General features: G+C 37.7%; 2 protein-coding genes across 2 annotated transcripts in view; both read right to left on the bottom strand.

The window, feature by feature from the left end:
• Positions 1–795: 795 nt before the first annotated feature.
• LOC127438415 (eukaryotic translation initiation factor 1A, X-chromosomal) lies at positions 796–7,572 on the bottom strand. Its single transcript, XM_051693994.1, has 7 exons — positions 7,412–7,572; positions 6,060–6,143; positions 2,962–3,065; positions 2,568–2,618; positions 2,401–2,482; positions 1,629–1,720; positions 796–1,170 (listed from the first exon to the last, which is right to left on the bottom strand). Exons 1-7 carry the CDS (start codon positions 7,425–7,427, stop codon positions 1,165–1,167), a joined length of 435 nt encoding a protein of 144 aa, XP_051549954.1. The 5' UTR covers positions 7,428–7,572; the 3' UTR covers positions 796–1,164.
• Positions 7,573–7,591: 19 nt separating this feature from the next.
• Positions 7,592–22,393, bottom strand: part of LOC127438410 (ribosomal protein S6 kinase alpha-3-like) — a 30,864-nt gene continuing 16,062 nt past the window's right edge. The window contains exons 9-22 of the mRNA XM_051693979.1: positions 20,321–20,463; positions 20,114–20,184; positions 19,932–20,020; positions 19,706–19,770; positions 17,046–17,148; positions 16,814–16,944; positions 16,596–16,721; positions 16,288–16,377; positions 14,788–14,946; positions 11,673–11,834; positions 11,426–11,502; positions 9,859–9,976; positions 9,529–9,669; positions 7,592–9,242 (exon numbers count right to left, since the gene is read on the bottom strand). Coding sequence (XP_051549939.1) covers positions 9,120–9,242; positions 9,529–9,669; positions 9,859–9,976; positions 11,426–11,502; positions 11,673–11,834; positions 14,788–14,946; positions 16,288–16,377; positions 16,596–16,721; positions 16,814–16,944; positions 17,046–17,148; positions 19,706–19,770; positions 19,932–20,020; positions 20,114–20,184; positions 20,321–20,463 — 1,598 coding nt within the window. The 3' untranslated portion in view covers positions 7,592–9,119. The remainder of the gene's footprint in view (positions 9,243–9,528; positions 9,670–9,858; positions 9,977–11,425; positions 11,503–11,672; positions 11,835–14,787; positions 14,947–16,287; positions 16,378–16,595; positions 16,722–16,813; positions 16,945–17,045; positions 17,149–19,705; positions 19,771–19,931; positions 20,021–20,113; positions 20,185–20,320; positions 20,464–22,393) is intronic.

Below are 22,393 nucleotides of genomic sequence, written 5' to 3'. Positions count from 1 at the left end.
AATGGCTCTAACAAGGACAGAAAGAGATGTGGAAGGCCCAGATACAACTAAACAAGAGGATAAATACATCAGAGTCTCTGGTTTGAGAAATAGACACCTCACTTGTCCACAGTTGACATCTTCATTGAATTCTACCCGCTCAACACCAGTTTCATGTAAAACAGTAAAGAGAAGACTCAGGGGTGCAGGCCTTATGGGAAGAATTGCAAAGAAAAAGGCACTTTTGAAACAGAAAATCCAAAATAAATGGTTAGAGTGGGTAAAGAAACAGACATTGGACAAAAGATAATTGGAAAAGAGTGTTATGGATCTTAACCCCATTGATCATTTGTGGGATCAGCTAGACTGTAAGGTGCGTGAAAAGTGCCCGACAAGACAGTCACATCTATGGCAAGTGCTACAGTAAGCGTGGGGTGAAATGTCACCTGAGTATCTGGACAAACTGACAGCTAGAATGCCAAGGATCTGCAAAGCGGTCATTGCTGCACATGGAGGATTGTTTGATGAGAACTCTTTGAAGTAGTTTAAGAAGTTCTGAAATTTTCTTTCAAATTGACTATACATTGTGATCAGCTGAATGCCACTTTGGTGAATAAAAGTACCAATTTCTTTCCATAAAAGCAAAATCTGTTCATTATTCCAAACTTTTGGCTGCCAGTGTATTTTTGTATTTCAGGCACAGTGGAAATGCATGAAAACTCCATGGGGAAGAGACATTAAAATAAATGGAATATAATAAAGTAAAATAAAAATGCAAATATACAATGCAAAAAAATAAAATTCAGTACAAACAGATAAGGGCTTGACTTTTTATTGTAAATTCTTGATTTCTTTGAGTTTTAAATTCCACCACACACAGTGGAATAAAATATAAATACTTTAAAATGATAACAAAAATATGCAGTCTAAATTGTGTGTTTGTGAATGTATGGGAGAGATTTACATGACAGGCAGAATGCTCATAGAATCTTTGTAGTGAAATTGTGGCGTGGAGGGATAGAGAAACAGAGAGAGATAAGCAATAAGTCTCTGGGTGTTTCTCTGAGGGAGGCTGCAGTAGGATGCAGGGCATCAGTAAGGCCCAAGTCGCAATTTGTCCCAACAAGGAAGTGTCCTCTCCTCTCAGTGAAACAATATAGCCCACCAGCAGTCCTGACTTCTGTATTAGATCTGTGTGAGAGAGCAGAACCACACATTAAGCTATAGGTTTCCAAACACTTTAGGATTCTTCCACCCAAGTTTAATAGAGGTGCTTGGGAGAGATTTGAAACAGCAATTAGAAGCCAATGAAAATTACTATGCAGCCCAGAGGACGATCCCTTACAGCAGTCAGAAAAAGGCTAGACAAAATGATTACATAGTTTCCTTAAATTACGGTTTGTCCTTAATTGATGCACGTCAAAACACAATATGCATGGTTAAAATGGTAACAAATGTTCTTTTGTGTACAAGACAAATAGAGATACAGAAATTTCTCCAGAATCTCCAATATGTAAGCATTAATCATGTTTGGATAGGGAGTCAAACATTAAAAAAATGTACATAAACATTCTGTGTGTTAATGGTTGATGTTAATGCCAACAGTGATATTGCTGATGCTGTCATGGTAAAAACAACTCTGCACTTACGTCATCAATGTCTTCATCGTCATCACCAATATCATCAAACTGAATCTCATCATCGTCTCCAGGTCCAAATGTGTCTGTTTCATTGATTTTAGCTGCAGAAAAACAATAGGAAAGAACAGAAAGAAAGAGGGGATAAACTAGTCAGCCAATGTGCCTTCAAAATAAGTAAGACTGAGGTACAAACTATACAAACCTTGGAATGTGGGTGAGCTGTGAGGGCTTTACTAGAGTATACCATCTGACATTTATTGTTGTGAATGGTTTGTTTTAGATCAATGACTTTTTTTAATCCCCTTTTTTCTCCCCAATTTGGAATGCCCAATTCCCACTACTTAGTAGGTCCTCGTGGTGGCGCGGTTACTCACCTCATTCTGGGTGGCAGAGGACAAGTCTCAGTTGCCTCCATTTCTGAGACCGTCAATCCACGCATCTTATCACGTGGCTCGTTGTGCATGACACCACAGGGAGGCTCAAGCTACTCTATCCATGCACAATTTACCACACGCCACATTGAGCAAGAACCACTAATCGTGACCATGAGGAGGTTACCCCATGTGACTCCACCCTCCCTAGCAACCGGGCCAATTTGGTTGCTTAGGAGACCTGGCTGGAGTCACTCAGCACACCCTGGATTCGAGCTTGTGACTCCAGGGGTGGTAGTCAACGTCAATACTCGCTGAGCTACCCAGGCCCCCTAGATCAATGACTTTAAGCAAAACTAGTCAACAGATGCCATAGAAAACATTTCATTAAAGCCAGTTTTAAGACTTACCGTGCTCAGGAAGCTCTCCGTAGGCTTTAAGACTGCGGGCCTCATCCGCATTGTACTTCAAAATGACATCTGCTTTGTTATCCTGAAATAAATATAAGAGGAGGTCATTTCAAGGATGAAAATACAAATCTTTTTATTACCTTGATGGAAATTACAAAAACATCTACCTGGTAATCTCTAAGACCAACAAGGATGATGTCAGATGTGTTGATCCAAACCTGAAAGAGACATGAGAATCTGTTCACCACTTGGGCTACAGAGAAAATGTTTAAAGCCCACTGTAAAACAAAAATGAGCTAAAGTAATCAGACATTTTTTTTTATTAGCGTTATTATAAGCTTACTGAATTCCAATCTCTTTAAAAAGAACCAGAGGAATTAATGAACTCATTTGGAAGAAGCATTTTTAATACTTCTATATGACATAAGCATAAAATTAATATGCATTATTTTTTTATGCAACATGTCTTTTTTGAAAAGCAGAGCTGTGCAGAATTTTTCAATTAAGTAATTTAGATTCATAAGCCTACAGATGTGACAGCAGTGATCATCAGTATTGTACCTTTTTCCGGAGCTTTCCTCGTATGTGGCAAAGCCGTTTTACACCATCGAAGCACATGGCCTCTAGCCGTCCATTTCCCAGCATCTTTATCACCTGAGCATACTCTATCAAAGGGCATTAGATGTTAGATGACTGCTTGGATGATCAGCTTAAGTTTATATCCATCCATCCACCTACCTATACACTGTATATACACTCACTGAGCACTTTATAAGAACCTGTACACCTCCTTATTCATGCGATTATCTAATCAGCCAAACATGTGGCAGCAGTGCAATGCATAAAATCACGGAGATATGGGTCAAGAGCTTCAGTGAATATTCACGTAAACCATCAGAATGGGGAAAAAATGTGATCTTAGTAACGTTGACCCTAGCATGATTGTTAAACCAGCCATTCTGGCATCAAGTATTTCTGTAACTGCTGATCTCCGGGGATTTTCATGCACAACAGTCTCTAAAGTAGGGATGTAATGGTTTCAAGGTTTCACTATATACCTGGGTTTTAAAACAGACGGTTATCATACCGTTGAAATCTTCTCTTTGACGGTATTGCATAAAGACAGATTTTTTTCAGAACTTTTCTAAAATCCAAATCAGTTTAATTAAGAGACATTTACATAGCATCATATAAACTTGGTGAGATAAAATTAATTTTTAAATTGCGCCTTCCTCATGTTACATTAGACTGTCACTCAATTTTAAAGGTGACATGCAAGTGTCACGAGCGCAGCAGGAGTGCAGCACGAGCGCATCATACAGACATGTCAGAGCCTAAACCTTTATTTCCGCCGACAAATCTGTTGAAGTCCGCTGTCTGGGATTGCTTTGGTATGTTAAAGACCAACGAGGCACCATCAATGCTGATGGTCAGGGCTGTAGCTAGTTGGGTGAAAGGTGGTAACGATTCTAAGGGCCCAAAAGTCCAGGGGGCCCCACAACAAATTATAAACTGTATTTTTTAATAGGAAAGGGGCCCAGAGCAATGTACAGTCAGGGGGCCCAGATTACCTTGCTACGGCCCTGTTGATGGTTACCCAGTCTGTAAAGTTTGTCACAAAAAATTATCGCCTCAAGCGGGAAACTTGCACCACCTCCGTGAGCACCATCCCACGGAATCTGCGGAGATGTATGTAAGTGGAAATACAGTATACAGGATAATAAATTATAGCCCCTGTTTCATAAAAACACCAGATTCAACGTAGTTTTACATTATTTGTAATGACTAGGTAGGCTAAAATTATTTTTCTGCTTTCTGTCACATTCACAAATGCAGTAAACGGATTTAAGCACTCGTTCAACATTACCAAGTGCCAACTGTTTGTTAATTTGCCTAAGTGCAGCGCGACAGTAGGCCAACAATTTTGATACTACTAATAATATTTTTTATTTGTAAACACAGCACTAAATAGGGTTTACAAAGTGCATGGCTTTTGGTGTGCAGGAAATTGACAGTGAAACTGTGGCAGAAAATAGACAGTATTGGACAAAATGCCAATAAATAAACTGCAAATGAATAATTCTTTAAGTAGGTACTGTTTCGAATTAAACTAAAATCACAAATGCATATCTGAAGTGTTAACCTAGGCAATAATCATTACAAGTTATTAAAATTAAAATTCATAAATCATAAAATAAGATTTTTGTTATATTCATCTGACTACTGTACATTTTGCAAAAAATTTTTTTATTTATTATTGTTTTACATGTGATTTTTTTTATTTTTATTTGTTTTACTATGTCAAATTAAGAGTGTCCTGATGAAGGATTAGAGTTGAAGACATACAAAATAAAGTTCAAGAATTGGTTATAATTGAAATATTTCTGTGTGTTTCAGACATATTTCATAACCAAATATTAAACTGCAAAAATATTATCAATGCACTTCAATACCGTGATACCGTAATACGTGGTATTTATTGTGAGTTATTATACCATGAAAATGTCATACCGTTACACCCCTACTCTAGAGTTTACTCAAAATGGTGCCAAAAACAAAAAACATCCAGTGCGCAGCAGTTCTGTATACGGAAAATGCATTGTTGATGAGAAAGGTCAACGGAGAATGGCCACACTGGTTCAAGCTGACAGAAAGGCTACTGTAACTCCGATAACCCCTCTGTACAACTGTAGTGAGCAGAATAGCATCTCAGAATACATGTCGAACCTTGAGGCAGATGGGCTACAACAGCAGAAGACAACGTCAAATTCCACTTCTGTCAGCCAAGAACAGAAAGCTGAGACTGCAGTGGGCACAGGCTCACCAAAACTGGACAGTTAAAGACAGGAAAAACGTAGCCTGGTCTGACGGATCTTGATTTTTGCTAAGGTACACAGACGGTAGGATCAAAATTTGGCACCAACAGCATGAATCCATGGACACAACCTGACTTGTGTCAACAGTCCAGGCTGGTGGTGGCAGTGTAATGGTGTAGGGAACATTTTCTTGGCACACTTTGGGCCCGTTAATACCAATCAATCATCGCTTGAATGCCACAGCCTATCTGAGTATTGTTGCTGAGTGCTGACCATGTGCATCCCTTCATGGCCACAATTTAACCATCCTCTAATGGCTACTTTAAGCCTGATAATGCACCAGGTCACAAATCTCAAACTGGTTTCATGAACATGACAAAGAGTTCACTGTTCTTCAGTGGCCTTCCCATTCGCCAGATCTGAATCCAATAGAGCACCTTTGGGATGTGGTAGAATGGGATATTCGCAGCATGAATGTGCAGCTGAAAAAATCTGCAGAAATTGTGTGACGCAATCATGTCAACATGGACCAGAATCTCAAAGGAATGTTTCCAAAATCCTGTGAAATCCATGCCACGAAGAATTGATGCTGTTTTCAAGTCAAAAGGAGGCCCTACCCAGTTTTAGTATAGTGTTCCTAATAAAGTGCTCAGTGATTGTGTATACTGTACATATAAACAGTAAAGAAACAGTAAATAAAGGAATATTAAGAGCAATAAGAAGAGTATTGCACTTGTACTGTCATAATTTCAATTTAATTGCATAAGTAGACCCAAACTATTTCTGGATATGAATGACCTCCCACTTGATGTTCTTGACTGCTTGTTGTTAATGTTCACTTACCCTGACCATCCTCCTTGAAAACCAGCTCTCTCTTCTCAGACTCGTTCTCATTCTTACCACGTCGCCGATTCTTACCTCCTTTACCTGAAGAAAAGAAACGAAGATCCTGAATTCTCTTGTTAATAATGATAAAAAGCATAGACCTCTAGGTCTTTCTCCCCTATTGCAAATCCCTGGTAAATTATATCTGTAATACTTTCCGATAAGATTCCATTTGTTAACATGAACTAACAATGAATAATAATTTTTACAGAATTTATGGTAACACTTTACAATAAAATTGCATTTGTTAACATTGTTCATGAAATCTAAGGCATTAACTAATGAACAACACATTTTAAAGCATTTATTTATCTTTGTTAATGTTAATTAAAACACAATTGTTCAATGTTATGTCATGTTAGTTCATAGTGCATTAACTTATGTGAACTAATACAACTTTTGAATTTAATAATGTATTAGCATATGTTGAAATTAACATTAACCAAGATATTTTTTGTTTTTTTTCTCATGATTATCATTTACATTTTTCCAAATTAATATTATTGTGATGGGAAAACATTTTCTCTTTGCCAAATCGATTTAGGAATTCAACAACAGTCCCTTAGAAGGTGCAGTTATCATGCTTTACACATTATCACCCTCCCTTACTAAAATGTATTTCGATTTTACAGTAGTAACATTAACTGAGGCATTTTGACAAAAACATTAGCAACATATAAAATAAGCTAACCTTTTAGGTGAAATGTATTATACTTTTGTGTATTGAAATGGTACTGTAATAAACAATGTTTTTAAAGTGTTTTCATGAATACTATAATTTATTTTTAGAAAAGACTTGCTACTCTGACCTAACCAAAGAAATAGGGAGCCATTATAGTCACATGTTTGTGGCTTTGCACTGAACATAGATATTAGGAAATAAAAAGGTCTTCTTTTGTAAACTTTCCACATTAATTTAACAATGCATTTTGTGATTTGGAAACTGTTCTCTTCAGTCCGATAAAGACGAATTAGAAACATTGATTGAAATATCGCAATATATCAGTTTTGAATCGCAATTCAAATCATTTTGAAAAGCAATCCACATATGGCAGAACCATGAACTGATCTGTTCTTTACGTGGTAGATAATCAATGGCGGCAACGGAAATTGCAATAGGAACTGTACATTTCAACATGTTCAACGCACGTTAGTGCTGGCAGATCAAGCTCATGGCATGGATAGAGCACTGTGGCTGGTCACGTTGCCGCATTGCTCGCAACGGCCGGGTGGTTAGCTTGAGTGAAACTACATAGCGTCCAATTAAAAGCTGTTCTGAACAATAAGAGATCTTAGCATATCTCTCTTACCTTTATTCTTTGGCATGTTCGTTCACAAAAACTGCTATTTTAGTTCAGTGACGTCGTGTAACTTAGTCGTTAAGATACAAAAACAAAAAACAAATCGTGGATAATGTCAAACTCCTTCCCTCTCCTTCTTGCGAATCCTTCCGCTTAGAGCGCCAATCTACGCCTGCGCAACACATCACATCTTGTTCATACAAACTTTATTTATAATCTCGAAATACAATTTCCCAGAGACATAATTGAAAACCATTTGTTTCCAAAGTTTATATCTGGATGCATCATTTAAGTTTACATCTAAAAAGAAAATACAAAATTTTATTGCAAACGATTTGTTATTTTGGTTAAGCTTCATTTGATTTTGCACCACAGGAATAAATAACTGCTTGAGGTGCTTTAAAAATATGGCCAGTGATGGGACATTACAGAGGCCAGAAGAAAGCACTAACAAGACGTATTTCTCACTTCCATTGTGACTGTTACATTACAGCAGTAGCTATAAAAAAAGAAACGACACATTAATAAAAATAAAAAAAACTCCAGGATAAAATGAGAATGCCTGAGTCTCATCAAACTGTGGCCTCACACACACACACACGTTCATTAACATAGAAAACAGTTCATCGGCTATTACAAAAATAATACATTCTGAATAGGCTGTAAAAAAATATGATTGAATAACAATGGAACAACCTTGATTAATACAACCAATGCATTTCCCTTTAATTTAATCGAGAGAATAAACAAAGAAATATGAAAGAGCGTTACGAACTATTTGGAACCAGACAGCTGTTGGTCATTGCAGGTACAAACTGCCAGCTCCCACAAATCTTTAACATATTCAGTAAGAGATATACAAATGGTCTCATATTAATTCACAGGAACAGATGTTAGTTTTTTTTTAAGGATATTGGTCTGCTGGAGGTAACTATATGGAATTCTTTCTTCTTCTTTTTTGTTTTGGTACATCAAATGCCCTTTAAACATATCCTCAAACAATGTGCATGGCCAAGGGTGTTATCTGGTCAACATTGCCTTATCATAACACTATATTCATATTAAATACTTGGTTTGTCATTCACTCAACATGTCTAGACACATACACTGAGGACTGTAAGTGTAATTGCATAGTTTTCTTTGATTTTACACAAATGGTTTCAACACTGCAGTATGTTAGGATACCATTTGAAGTTGCATAGAGTGATATTACTGATTGATAGATCTTTAGTTATAAAAGAGAGAGGCATTCTAGTAAATCATTTCAGCATTTGAGGTCTGTCTTGAAGAGGATGAGCACAGCTATGACTGGCCGTCAATTGGTGGCAATAGTATGGCTCCATGCAGTCTCTAGACATTGCATCGTCAATACAATACCGAAAACAAACTGGGTATCTCAGGCTCTCAATATCATAAATTATTATTTCCCAACAGAGACTCAAAGAAATACTTTTCTATTCATATGCAATCCCATATGAAGTACATTTCTATAGCACATTGATAAAACAGTTTTACATAGACTTAATAGTCTCCTAAGAGCTTTGTTTAATATTCTACATAGTGATGCAACAATGATGAATTACAACAGCTGAACAAATGTGTGCTGTTTTTTTTGTTTTTCTTTTTGGTTTAGACTGTCATTCCAAGTTGATGGTAGCACCACCGCAGGACTCACAAACTTATGTGCCTTTTGTAGTTTGAGGTTAGACTTGAAAGGTCAGAGAGCGGTGGAGGTCAGCTTTTTGACACCACGGCGCTGAGCTAGTGTGGAGCAACCCACTGGGTCCAGTACGGGAGGAACATTTCTGTTTAGAGCTGAATAAGTGGCTGCCATCGCACCCTGAGGTAAAGAGGGAAAATAAATTTACATTTGCACTGAATAGAACACAAGCATCAAACATAAGAATTATAATGTGAGCATATTCCCTCTGGGAATAAGGAAAACTTTGAGGTGGTGGTAGGATCTTAGATAGATACCAATAAAGTGTATGTTGTTCAATTAAAAAAAAAAAACTGACATAAGAACTGGAGAGAAACCGTGATCACATATCTGGCCCATTGCTGCCTGATATTACTGTTAGTTTTACATTTGAAACCAAATCTAAAATCATTATGGCAACTGAAACCTTCACAAGATGAGGGGCATCCTGGCGGTTGAGTTGGTATTTGGGCAGCTGGTCCTTGTTGATAATCCATGGGTGATGAAGAACCTGTGCAGCAGTCAATCTCCGATGAGGGTCAACATGAAGCATCTTTGATACCAGGTCCTGTCAGAGAGAGGTTTAAAGAAGACAAAATCACACAGATACAACACATGTTTGGCGATCCAAACTTATGCTACAAAACTAAATGTTATTAGTGACAGAACAAAAATTTTATAGAAAAAAGAACTTGAAATAAATTTTATCTATAAACAGAGGGGTAAGAAATTGTTTAATAAAAGGAGAGCCCATCACCTTGGCCTCAAGTGATACAGAATTCCAGTATCCACCAGTCAGGGAGAATTTCCCACTGCCAATCCGAGCCAGAATCTCCTCCGGTGTATCTTCTGGGCCATTAGCAAATGGAGTAAACCTAATGGAGTAATTTGGGTGATTGCTAGAATGCAATAGTGCCCGCCCACTGTTTCAGTGGCCTGAGTTCCGGAACTATTTTTCCCCATTCATTTTTGCCATAGACTTTCTATACAATTCTTCATAAGAGAGGAAAGAACCAAACCAACCAGCTCTGAGGTGAATCACAACATTACAAACTTTGCTTTGAAGCAAAAAACTGAATTGAGAATCAAACAAAAAGACAAAAGGTACAAGATTGTGTACTTAAAGAAATCACCCAAAAATGAAAATTCTCTCATCATTAACTCACCTTCATGTCATCCCTGATGTGTAAGACTTTCTTTCATCTGCTGAACACAAGCGAAGATTTTTAAAATAATATTTCAGCTTTTTAGGTCTTCACAATGCAAGTGAAAAAGACAGCAGAAATGTAATCTATGAGACTCCAGTGATTAAATACAGTCAGAAGTGATATAGGTGTGGGTGAGAAACAGATCAATATTTAAGTCCTTTTTTAATATAAAATCTCCTCCCTGCCCAGTAGGTGGCGATATGCACAAAGAATTCGAATTGCCGAAAACAAAAGAATGTGAAAGTGGAGATTTCTAGTAAAAATGTACTTATATATTGATCTGTTTCTCACTCACACATATTTAGCTTCTGAAGATATAGATTTAACCTCTGAAGTCTTATGGATTACTTTTATGCTGCCTTTGTGCTTTTTGGAGCTAAAAAAAAGCTTACATTTCAAAATGTTGGTACCCATTCTCTTGGATTGTATGCAACCAACAGAGATTAATATTCTTCTAAAAATCTGTGTTCAGCAGAAGAATGTCACACATCTGGGACGGCATGAGGGTGAGTAAATGATGACAGAATTTACGTTATTGAGTGAACTATTCCTTTAATGTCTCTAATACAGGAATGAAGTACAATCCCATGATGCATTGCGAACGGAAACAATGTAAACTATTGATTTTAGGTTGTTGATTACAAGTACAGAAACTATATATTTTACATTTATTGCCAAATATTCTGATATATACAAATATACAAGTAGTTTGAGAGTGAAGGGAGAGTGACCCAATTGCATCATTTACAGTGTGTGCTTGAAGTGGGCGGTCGCTGCTGAACTGGTTCTCTGATTGGTGGATTGTTCTCTGCTAGACCATGGGTGTTGTAGTTGTTCACCAGGAATTTCACTACTAAACCATTTTTAAACCATGAAGTTGAAATATTGTGAGCTGATGGCTTCAACAGAGCCATAAACCTTCAATGAACAACCTCGGAGCTCACGATACGTCTGTCTTTAAAGATTTATAAGTTATCTTTAAAAATCAACTCACCTATGGAAAAAATGAATGGAATTTTTAGTTCGGGAACCAGAACTGTATTGTGTTTGCAGTGTTCATTATTCAAAATCACACATCCGTAAGAATCCATAACTTGTATGGCGAGTTAAGCGTACCCTGTGAGCATAGTATAAAGGAGAACTCCCAGACTCCAGATATCACACGCTGCATCATAGCCTTGCTTCTTCAGGACCTTTGGAGAAGATAATGTACATTTTCACCAAATTAACAAAAAAAAAAAGAGCATAGAAAATAAATATAAATATATAAACTCTTAAGAAAAAAAAAAAAAAGACATTTACTGAAAATGCTTTGGAAATAGTACTAATACATCTCATCCTTAAAAAACAGGTCAAGATGTACCTCTGGAGCAACAAAGTTAGCAGTGTAGCACGGTGTCATCAGCAGACCATTTTCTGCTCTGAGCTGTTTGGCGAAGCCAAAATCACAAATCCTGATGGACTCCGGGTTGCCCGACTCATCCACGTAGAGAATATTACTGGGCTTCAAGTCTCTGTGTACTACCTGCAACCAATATGCCAATCAACCGAACACATCTTCAAACTATATCAAATGAACTCTAAATAAAAATCAGAGCAATCTTATTTAAATAGAAAAATCGCTTTCTTAAAGGTTCACCAAGTAATTTAGTCCACTTAAAGGGATAGTTCACCCAAAAATGAAAATTCTCTCATCATTTACTCACCTTCATGCCATCCCAGATGTGTATGACTTTCTTTCTTCAGCAGAACACAAGCAAAAATTTTTAGAAAAATATCTCAGCTCTCGGTCCATAAAGTGCAAGTGAATGGTGATCAGACATTTATAGCTCCAAAAATCACATTAAAGAAACATAAAAGTAATCCATATGACTCCAGTTTTTAAATCCATATCCTTAGAAGCAATATAACAGGTGTGGGTGAGAAACAGAACAATATTTAAGTCCTTTTTTACTCAATCTCCACTTTAACTTTCAGATGTGAAATTGAAAATAAACAGGCACCACACGTGACTTTCAGATGTAAAAATGAAAGTGGAGATTTAGGATTAAAAAAAAAGGACTTAAATATTGTTCTATTTTTCACCCACACCTATTATATCGTTTCTGAAGATATGGATTTAACCACTGGAGTCTTATGGATTACTTCTATGTTTCCTTTATGTGATTTTTGGAGCTATAAATGTCTGATCACCATTCAGTTGCATTGTGAGGACATACAAAGCTGAAATATTCTTCTAAAAATCTAAGAAAGTCATACACATCTGGGATGGCATGAGGGTGAGTAAATTATGAGAGAATTATATTTTTGGGTAAACTATCCCTTTGAAAATGTACTACACTTAAAGAAATCAATTACATTTTTGACAAATGTTTAAAATGATGTACACACATGAGATTAAGATGCCAGTTGTACCAGTGGCCTAGAAAAAGCTGTTTTATTCTAGGGTAGGGTAGTTCCCCTCATGGTGGTTGCCATGTTCTGATCACATTACCAGCTGAGAAATATTTACTTTATCTACAGTAGGTAACCCCTCTGTTTTTGGGACATTTCTGGTCATGTGATAAAAATATGCCTGCAAGTAGGGTGTTTCTACATGATTTTGCTAAAAGAAAACATTTGCTGTTGTGCGATGCTGCATCCATGCTGACAGGTGTCAGTAACCAAAAAGAAGCAAACCACAAATACAGTGCTGTGGAAAAGTATCTGCCCCCATCCTGATTTCTTCTGATTTTGTGTATATTTCATACTAAATATTTTCAAACATTCTAACAAAATCAAACATAAAACAAAGGCAGTCTGAGTAAACACAAAATACAGTTTTTAAATGATAATGTTATTTATTGAAGCAAAAAAGTTATCCAATACCAACTGGGCCTGTGTGAAAAAGTATTTGCCCTTAGTTACTAAATCCCCAAATCTATGAAAATGCATTCATAATGGGGTTCAGCTGCACTAGACACACCCAGGCCTGATTACTGCCAGTCTTGTTCAATTAAATCAACAACTAAAAAGAACATTTTCAGCAGCATGAAGTTGGCTAAAAGGTCTCACCCAGTAGTACACTATGCCAAGGTCGAAAGAAATTCCAGAAACGATGAGGAAAAAGATGATTGAAATACATCAGTCTGGGAAGGGTTACAAAGCTATTTCAAAGTCTCTGGGATGGGGCGCTTAATCTGGGAAGATTTCTCCAAATGGAGAAAACTTTGCACAGTAGTGAACCTTCCCAGAAGTGGCCGACCTTCCAAAATTCCTCCAAGAGCACAGCGATGACACATCCAGGAAGTCACAACAAAGCCAAGGACAACATCCAAGAAACTGCAGGCCTCTCTCGCATCAATAAAGGTCACTGTTCATGACTCCATTTTCAGAAAGACACTTGGCAAAAATGCCATCCATGGAAGAGTGACAAGGCGAAAACCACTGCTAACCCAGAAGAACATTAAGTCTCGTCTGAATTTTGCCAAAACACACCTTGATGATCCTCAAACCTTTTGGGAGAATGTTCTGTGGACTAATGAGTCGAAAGTGGAACTGTTTGGAAAATAAGGGTCCCGTTACATCTGGCGTAAATCAAACAGAATTCCACAAAAAGAACATCATACCTACTGTCAAGCATGGTGGTTGTAGTGTGATGATGTGGGGATGCTTTGCTGCTTCAGGGCCAGGGCGACTTGCAATAATTGAAGGAAACCTGAATTCTGCTCTCTACCAGAAAATCCTAAAGGAGAACGTCCGGTCATCAGTCCGTGAGTTGAAGCTCAAGCGCAACTGGATTATGCAGCAAGACAATGATCCAAAGCATAGGAGTAAGTCCACCTCCGAATGACACAACATAAGCAAAATTAAAGTTTTGGAGTGGCCTAGTCAAAGTCCTGACTTGAACCCGATTTAGATGCTGTGGCAGGACCTTAAACGGGCAGTGCATGCTCGTAAACCCTCCAATGTGACTGAACTAAAGCAGTTCTGCAAAGAAGAGTGGGCCAAAATTCCACCACAGCATTGTGAAAGACTGATCTCTAGTTTTCAGAAGCGTTTAGTTGCAGTTGTTGCTGCTAAAGGTGGCACAACCAGCTCTTAAGTATAAGGGGGCAGTTAGTTTTTCATATTAGTGATACAGGTGTTGGATAACTTTTTTCCTTCAATTAAAAAAAAAGAAACGAATATTTGAAAACTGTATTTTGTGTTTACTCAGTTTGCCTTTGTTTTATGTTATATATCGTGAAGATGAAGATCTTAAACAATTTAGTATGAAAAATACACAAAAACAGAAGAAATCAGGATGGGGGCAAATACTTTCCCACAGCACTGTAAGTACTTGGTGGATCTTTAGGTTTACAATTATGGTGCATGGAGATTTTTTAGGGCGTACAAGTAGGATGTTTATATAGGACTATGGATGTGTCAATTTAGCCAGGCTAAATTTTATATCTGTGAATATAGATAATAGTTGTTGAGTGTGTGAATGCTCTTACCCCTTGGACATGTAGGTATTCAACAGTCTTTGTAATGGTGTGCAGGACAGCACTGGCCTCTCTCTCTGAGAAAAACTTTTGCCTGAGGATTTTATCCAGTAATTCCCCACCTTTCATCAGCTCTGTGACCAGATACACTGATCGCCCATCATCATACACCTATGACCACAGAAAAACACAGAATAACTAGCCACAAGCAAGGTGTGCTATTCCTTTTCAATGTCTTACTGGGAGATTCCAGTGATTTATTATCATATACTTAAAGAGGTCATGACATGAGGAATCAAATTTTTCTTTATCTTTTGACATAAGACGTCTTTGTACTATAAAAACATACTGCAAGTTCCAGAACTGAAAAAATCCTCCTTAATAGAAAAAGAGTATTTATTTAAACCAAGCTCCAGAAATGGCCTGTTTGGAATTGGTTGAATTTATGACATCACAAGGACCAAATACATCTGCATATGACTGCCTTTTCAGCAAGACATCAACACCAATCTTTCATCATTGCACCCATGGCCCTGCCCACTGGTGCTCACAGTCAATCACACAGGTGAAGAGGAGAGAAGGTCTGTCATGGGAGATTAATCTACAGCAAAGAGGACTTACACAGGACACCTTCATGTGCTTATCTGGATTTCAATGTTTTTCTACATAAACATGCACTAGATGAACATCTTTGAATGTTATCATGCATCTTGCACCACTTTTAAAAGACGCAATGTCAAGTTATAACTTTCAAAAGGAGACACCCATTCAGTTTCATCTTGCTGACTGTCTTGCTGTTTTGAAGGTGTCCTGGGCCGTTTTTGCACCCATCTGTGCTATTTTTAATAGTTGGTCTTTTATAAACATGCACTAGATGGACTTAAGCATGGTTTTCCACAGGAGCGGTACAAGCACAACGTTTAAAAACGCATCTTATTTTGCTGCTGCCACTGACTGGGAGAAACACATGCCGTTTTGTGTGTAAACAAACACGGAAAATGTGTGAGATATTGCTCCTGTGAAGGCCAGCATCTGTTTTGGCCTGTTGAAACACCCAATATCACCACCATTGATACAGTTGCATATTCAGAACATTTCAGCATTGATTGTATGTTTTCGGCTCATATCAGTGTGGATTGCTTGTCAAGTCATGTAATTTTTTCACAGCACACATTGTTTCAAAGCAGATTTACAGAAAATAATTGCTTGTGAACCAGTCACAATATGATTCATGCTTTGCAAAAGAACTTTTATTGAAAGATGGGGCAGTTAAACACTACTGGACCCATGATTAAACAGTTTCATTCATTTATGTTTCATACTGTTGATACTGAAGGCCAGAGACAGGGTGGAAAATAATCATATATTATTAAATTATGACTGTTTTGGTGCAAAACAACTTTACTAACATAATAAGTAGACCTCAGGGAAAATAATAAAATAATAAAAAATAAAAAAAGTATGTCATGACCCCTATAAAGTATCCAACAGACAGACACAAACTCCACTCACGTCCTTCAGAGTGATGATGTTGGGATGTTGCCCATATCGCAGCAGAATCTCAACCTCCTCCGCTGGATCCCTCCTCTCTTTATTGATAATCTGCAATGCAATCCGAACCACTGTTATCTCTAATACCAGATTTTCTACAACTGACAAGCCAGTCACAACCGCCAATAGATATCTATAAACCATTAACATCAATTACTTCATGAATACAAATTAATCAGATCTCACAAGCCATTATATGGTTGTCTAAGACTTGCAGTGAAGTTTTGAGTCATATGACTCACTGACATTTGGCATGGTGTTGTGCTTACCTTAACGGCGTAGTCCATGCCTGTGCTCTTGTGCACACAGCGTTTGCAGATGGAGTAAGAGCCCACACCAATGTCTTCTTTGACGTCATATACATCCGTGAACTGAAGTGTACTCCGGTGGGGTTGCTTTATGACACACACACACACACATTTTATTCTCATGTATACTTATTTTACAGCTGTGTGAGAGCAGCAATGTGTGAGTGATGCGAGTATACCTGGAGTATGCTACTTATGTTGATGTTGCTCTGAATGGGCGGCTGGCTCTCTTCTTCTGCTCCCATGGCAACAAAGCTAAATCCTCTAAAAAGCTGATGAGCATTGGCACTTGGAGGAACACCTGGAGAGTCTGAAAAAAAAAAAAAAAAAAGGAAAGTTCAAGTACCATTTCATTGTTGTGAATAGACTTTGAAACTCCTGAAACTGTACATAGGCATGTCAATTACTCACCTCGTGGGGTTTTGGCAGTGAACTCGGAGTCAAAGTAGAATGTGTCATCTGGCCTTCCGATAGCTGGCTTAAAGGGAGGATGAACTTCCCTCCTAAATAATTTCTAGATGGAGGGAAAGAATACAAATTTCTATAGGCATAAACTTCAAACATAAGGGCAAAGCATAGAAGCACAAGACATGTTTTCTAGAACAGAATTTCTAAACAGTCTACAAACAAACATTCTAAAGGTAGGAACGTGCAAAACTACATATTTCCTAAACTGACAAGCAGTTGTCTCAATGACAAGTCAAGCTTAAGGAAGCCCTGTATAAATAGGCTTGTTTAGGGGCATATCCACCAGACACGATAAAATATGTTTCTAAATGCCCTGTCTCCGCTTGGTATTAAGGTGCGTTTCGGATATCTGCTCTCAAGTGGTCAGCCGAGAGGCATCACTATTTCCACCTGGTCATAAATGCATCTCCTGTGACCACTAGTGTTCAGATTTCGAGGGGAGGGTCTCTGATTTTAAACCGCAAAAAAGACAAAGAAACGCGAAAAAAGAACACTGTTTCTCCCAGATGCAGCTGAAATTTGAAGCACAAATGCCACATTTCGAGCAGAATTTTCAGTTATTTTAGTAGAGTACCTGTATTAACCTGAGCTTCAGATGTGTGTGCTTTTCTGCTGTGTTACTGCATGTTGATATCAAAAACACTGAATAATTTCTGTAAAGTACTCTTGCTTGTATATGTATCCACTTTTTTAAATTTTCATAACGGACAGTCATTTCCTTTTAAAGCTGCACATAACTGGCTAAGTGTAAACTCTTGCTTTAGCACAGTATTTGATTGACAGGTGAGGGGCGGCGCTTCACTGCTGTACAGGATGCAATCAGGATGGATTAGTGTTTCACACCTCAAATGCTATGTGGTCACATGCATGTTTTTAAATACTTCAGTATGTGGTTTTAGTGATCGGATCACAAAACGTTTTAGACTCTGTTTCCACCTGTATTTAGCGCTGACCATTTGTGATTGGACCACCAAAAACGCATCTTAATTACAGGTGGAACTGCCGTCAAAAAGGCGCTCATATAGGACACATTCTTAGGATGGCAAAAGATTAAAATATTATTTTAAGTCTGACAGTAATTGTCTTGAAATTTATTGTTGAAAGCTGTTGACTTTGGATTTCCTGGATCAGAGCATGAGTGCATGCTCTAATCTCCGGCATCACAACTAATTCGCACTGGTGGTCTGGGTTCGGCGATGTATCTAAGGGCACTACACACTAGGGAAAGCTCCAACTGATAGTTTAATGTATGGGACTGCGAAAGGTCAGTTTGGAAGGCGTGTACCACAGAGGACAGAGGCGGTCACGGATAGAGATGGCTATTTAACCCTTAAACAGGCAATGTGCACCACAAGATACATACTTTTTACTTTCTTATAGGGGGTATGAGAAATAGTTTCTCACCCAATCTTGTTTTCATTTAGCATAGTTCAGTCTGTTTTGAGTATGTGGGTCACATGACTTGGTTAAAATTTTCTGTGATCATTAAGTCAGCCTGACCTAAATCCAACATGGCCACCCATGGTTCAGGACATGCTGACTTTGTAATAATTAATTATATATTACAATTAATTTTCTTCAGTAAAAAAATAATGAAACTGCTAATGTTAATTGTGAACATTGTCTTAAGATGCGGAAGATGAAAATTAAGTCATATGTTGTTCATGCTGTAATTTATCACATTTTGAAGTATGCATATCCCCTGAGATACATTGCCAGATTGAGGGAAGAAAAAGGGTTAATCCACAATATTACACGTACACATTTGTTAAACTTACACGTCATACTTGCAACCTTAAAGCTAAACTTTTCTCGGTGTTGTTACACACACACGCACGCACTCTCTCTCTCTCTCTCTCTCTCTCTCTCTCTCACACACACACACACACACACACACTCTCTCTCTCTCTCTCTCTCTCTCACACACACACACACACACTCTCACTCACACTCTCTCACATACAAACACATAAACACACAAACACTCTCTCTCTCTCTCTCTCTCGCTCACTCACTCACTCACACACACACACACACACACACACACACGTATGATATGTTTTAAAATAAGAGGGGAAGTCAAAAACTCATAATTTTCTGCATCAGATAAAACAGAAATATTGATGACTTTTTTGTACCTTAATAGGGCAACATATCCTGGGAGATACAACTCATAAAATCCAAAATATATCAAATATATAAAAAATTCCTTTGGATAACTGTTACTTAAGTCCAAATTATATAAAAAGTGACATGAAATGATTTTTTTCTAATCATTTTCCACTCTTGCCTGTTTTAGGGTTAAAATATATATTTTTGACAATGTACCAGTAAACACTGAAACACTTCTCCAGGCTCTGTCTCCACAATTACTATCTTTTTAGCATGACAGAGAAAGATAATAGAGGACAGGGAATGAATACACCGGAAAAAGAAAAAAAAAACATGGCTGACAAACTCAAGCATACAATTTCACAGCGCAACTAGTCCCGCCTCTCCGAGATTCCCATTGGTCAACGGGTGTCTACACCAGAGAGTGTTGCAGCAAAGTTCTCAACTTTTGGTCACATGACGGAGTACACTTTATGTACTTAAACACTTACATTCCAGTCAATGGTAGTAAAGAATGAATGTCTCTTGATCTCTTCTACTCCATCAGGCCCCGCTCCTAAAAAAATAACATGTCAAAAATATATTTAATAAATAGAAACAGATTGTCTGTTGCACAAAACAACCGAAGCACAAGCAGAAATTCACCAAATTTACTCAACATGAAAAACCTTTTCTTTCAAACTAACTTTTTTCTTTGGCTGGAATGTGCTTCCTCACCTAAGCGGTTGCCAGGGTTGCGTTTGAACAGATTGCGGAGCAGGGACTGGGCCTCGGGGCTGAGAAACTGAGGCATGCCCAACTTAGCCCTGGAGGAATAGAAAACACTGTCAATGCATAGACTCAGTTATGAGGATAAGAATCTCAAACAAGTAATTGGGCGATTAAATTATTAGACTTACTTTAAGATCATTGTCATGGTCTCCTTGCGGTCTTTCCCTTGAAATGGAAGTATTCCAGTCAGCATTTCAAACTGAGGTGATAGAAAAGATAACTGAATTGCGATACAAATACAATGCTTGGCATAACCTTATCTGAAACTCAGTACCACTGTGGTTACTTGATCATTGTCATGTAAAACTGTCTTTTCATAATCCCGTCCCTCTTACCATTAGTACGCCGTAGGACCACCAATCAGCACTGTGGGTGTGACCTCTGCGATTGACAACCTCTGGAGCCATATACTCCACTGTACCACAGAATGAATATGCTTTGTTCTCATGGTCAATGGACTCTTTACTCAACCCAAAATCTAAGAAACACACACAGTTTTAGGTTCTAATGCACTTAACTACTCTAATACGCAGCTAAAAATGTTCAAATAATACGTCACAGCTTTAAGAACAAATCTGAAACCTGATTGCATTCACGTTTCCGACAGCATTTGTGGCATAATGTTGATTACCACAAAAAGTAATTTCGGCACGTCCCTCCTTTTCTTTTAAAAAAGCAAAAATCAAGGTTACAGTGAGGCACTTACATTGGTAGTGATTGGGGCCAATTTTTGGAGGGTTTATTTGTTTCATTTTTTACACCATGCCAGCTTCTATGGCTATATTCATGAAGGGAACCAGGTTTAGTTATTTAAAATAGTTAAATAAGTTAAATGAGGTGTTTAAGATTCATTTTTCCTAAAAACCTTAAAACTAAATTTGGATTCACGATTAAAAACCTTTTCAAAAGAATCAACTGAATAATACAGGTTCCTCAGATGTGTAGAGGTATGACAGTCCAGCAAAATATGTTTAATGGATAGTGGGTTCTGACAAGATGAGCACTTTGGCGATTTTTCTCCTGATAGTAAAAATTGGTGTGTGAGTCTTGTATGTCCTATCCGGCATCGTGTATAAATGACTTGATCCCAGCGATTATTAAAAGGGAACACATATCTTGTTCCAACAAAAAGATTTATTTCTCGTAATTTGTTGTTTAAACATTGATCCCACTCCGACTGCCATTTGTTTTTGATATATACATTCAGAGTTGGTTTCAGATCTGTGGAAGGTATAGGGTATTTTACTGGTTCAGTAGATAGTGTTTCTCTGGCAGCTCTGTCTGCTTGTTCATTACCGGAGATTCCTGAGTGTCCAGGTACCCAGCAGAAAATAATATTAAAACTCTTTGCTTCAAGAGATGACAGTTTGATTAAAATCTTCACGATTGTTGGGTGATCAGTTTTCGTAGTTTCCAATGCTTCAAGACATGATTTCATCAGTTGAAATCAGTTATTACTAAAAAAAACATTTGTGGAGCAGTCTCAATAAACATCAGTGCCAGTAGTAGAGCGTTTGCCTCTGCAGTGAAAACTGAACTTTGGTCAGGGATGCGGATACCCTGACACAGTTGGTTTGTTGCAAAAGCTGCTGCCACTTTATTTCCAGATTTAGATCCATGTGTGTATATTGGGATTTGTTTTAAGTTTGGTTGCATATTGTAAGGCCAACTTTTGGCATCTGATTTCCAAGGAAGGTTCATAGGCTTCCGCATAGAGACTTTGGATTGGTGATGTTCTGTAGGCTCCCAAAGCTAGTCGTATACCTTGGTGGTGTACAGTGTCCAAAAGTCATATGTATGACTTCCTAGCTGATCCATAAATGATACTTCCATAGTCCAGCTTTGAGCGTACCATGGTTCTGTACAAGTTCATGAGAGTTGAGCTGTCTGCTCCCCATTTGGTTTTGGATAAAACCTTTAAAACATTCATAGCTATAAAACATTTCTTTTTTAGTGATTTAATGTAAGGAATAAAAGACAGTTTGTTGTCAAAAGTGATACCAAGAAACCTGTTCTCTTTAACAACTTTAATGTGGACTCCATCCATAAACAGCTCTGGTTCATTGTGTAGCGAACGAAGCTGACAGAAATGCATACAGATGGTTTTTGTTTGTGAGAACTTGAAACCGTTCTGTGTTGACCAGGAGTCCATTTTGTTTATCTTCAATTGGATTTTTCACTTGATAGTATTCAGGTACTTGCTCCTGTAGCAAATGCAGATATCATCTACATATAAACTACAGAGGACATCAGAGCCAATGACTTTTGCAATGCTATTTATTTTAATACTGAAGAGAGTTACTGATAGGATACTTCCTTGAAGTACTCCAAGTCCTTGTTTATGTAGGTTAGACAAGGTGTTTGTTATTTTAACTCTAAAAAGTCTGTTCGATAAAAAACTTTCAATG

The sequence above is a fragment of the Myxocyprinus asiaticus genome, chromosome 4 (genome assembly GCF_019703515.2).
Source record: "Myxocyprinus asiaticus isolate MX2 ecotype Aquarium Trade chromosome 4, UBuf_Myxa_2, whole genome shotgun sequence".
Taxonomy (NCBI): Eukaryota; Metazoa; Chordata; class Actinopteri; order Cypriniformes; family Catostomidae; genus Myxocyprinus; species Myxocyprinus asiaticus.
The sequence above is the reverse complement of the archived record's forward strand: the minus strand, read 5'-3'. Positions and strand labels throughout refer to the sequence as shown.

Excerpts from the sequence above, each read along its gene's own strand:
- LOC127438415 (XM_051693994.1), bottom strand. Across the intron at positions 2,619-2,961 it reads GAGGAAAGCTCCGGAAAAAG|GTTTGGATCAACACATCTGA; the intron begins GTACAATACTGA and ends TGTCTCTTTCAG. Across the intron at positions 2,483-2,567 it reads TTGGTCTTAGAGATTACCAG|GATAACAAAGCAGATGTCAT; the intron begins GTAGATGTTTTT and ends TATTTATTTCAG.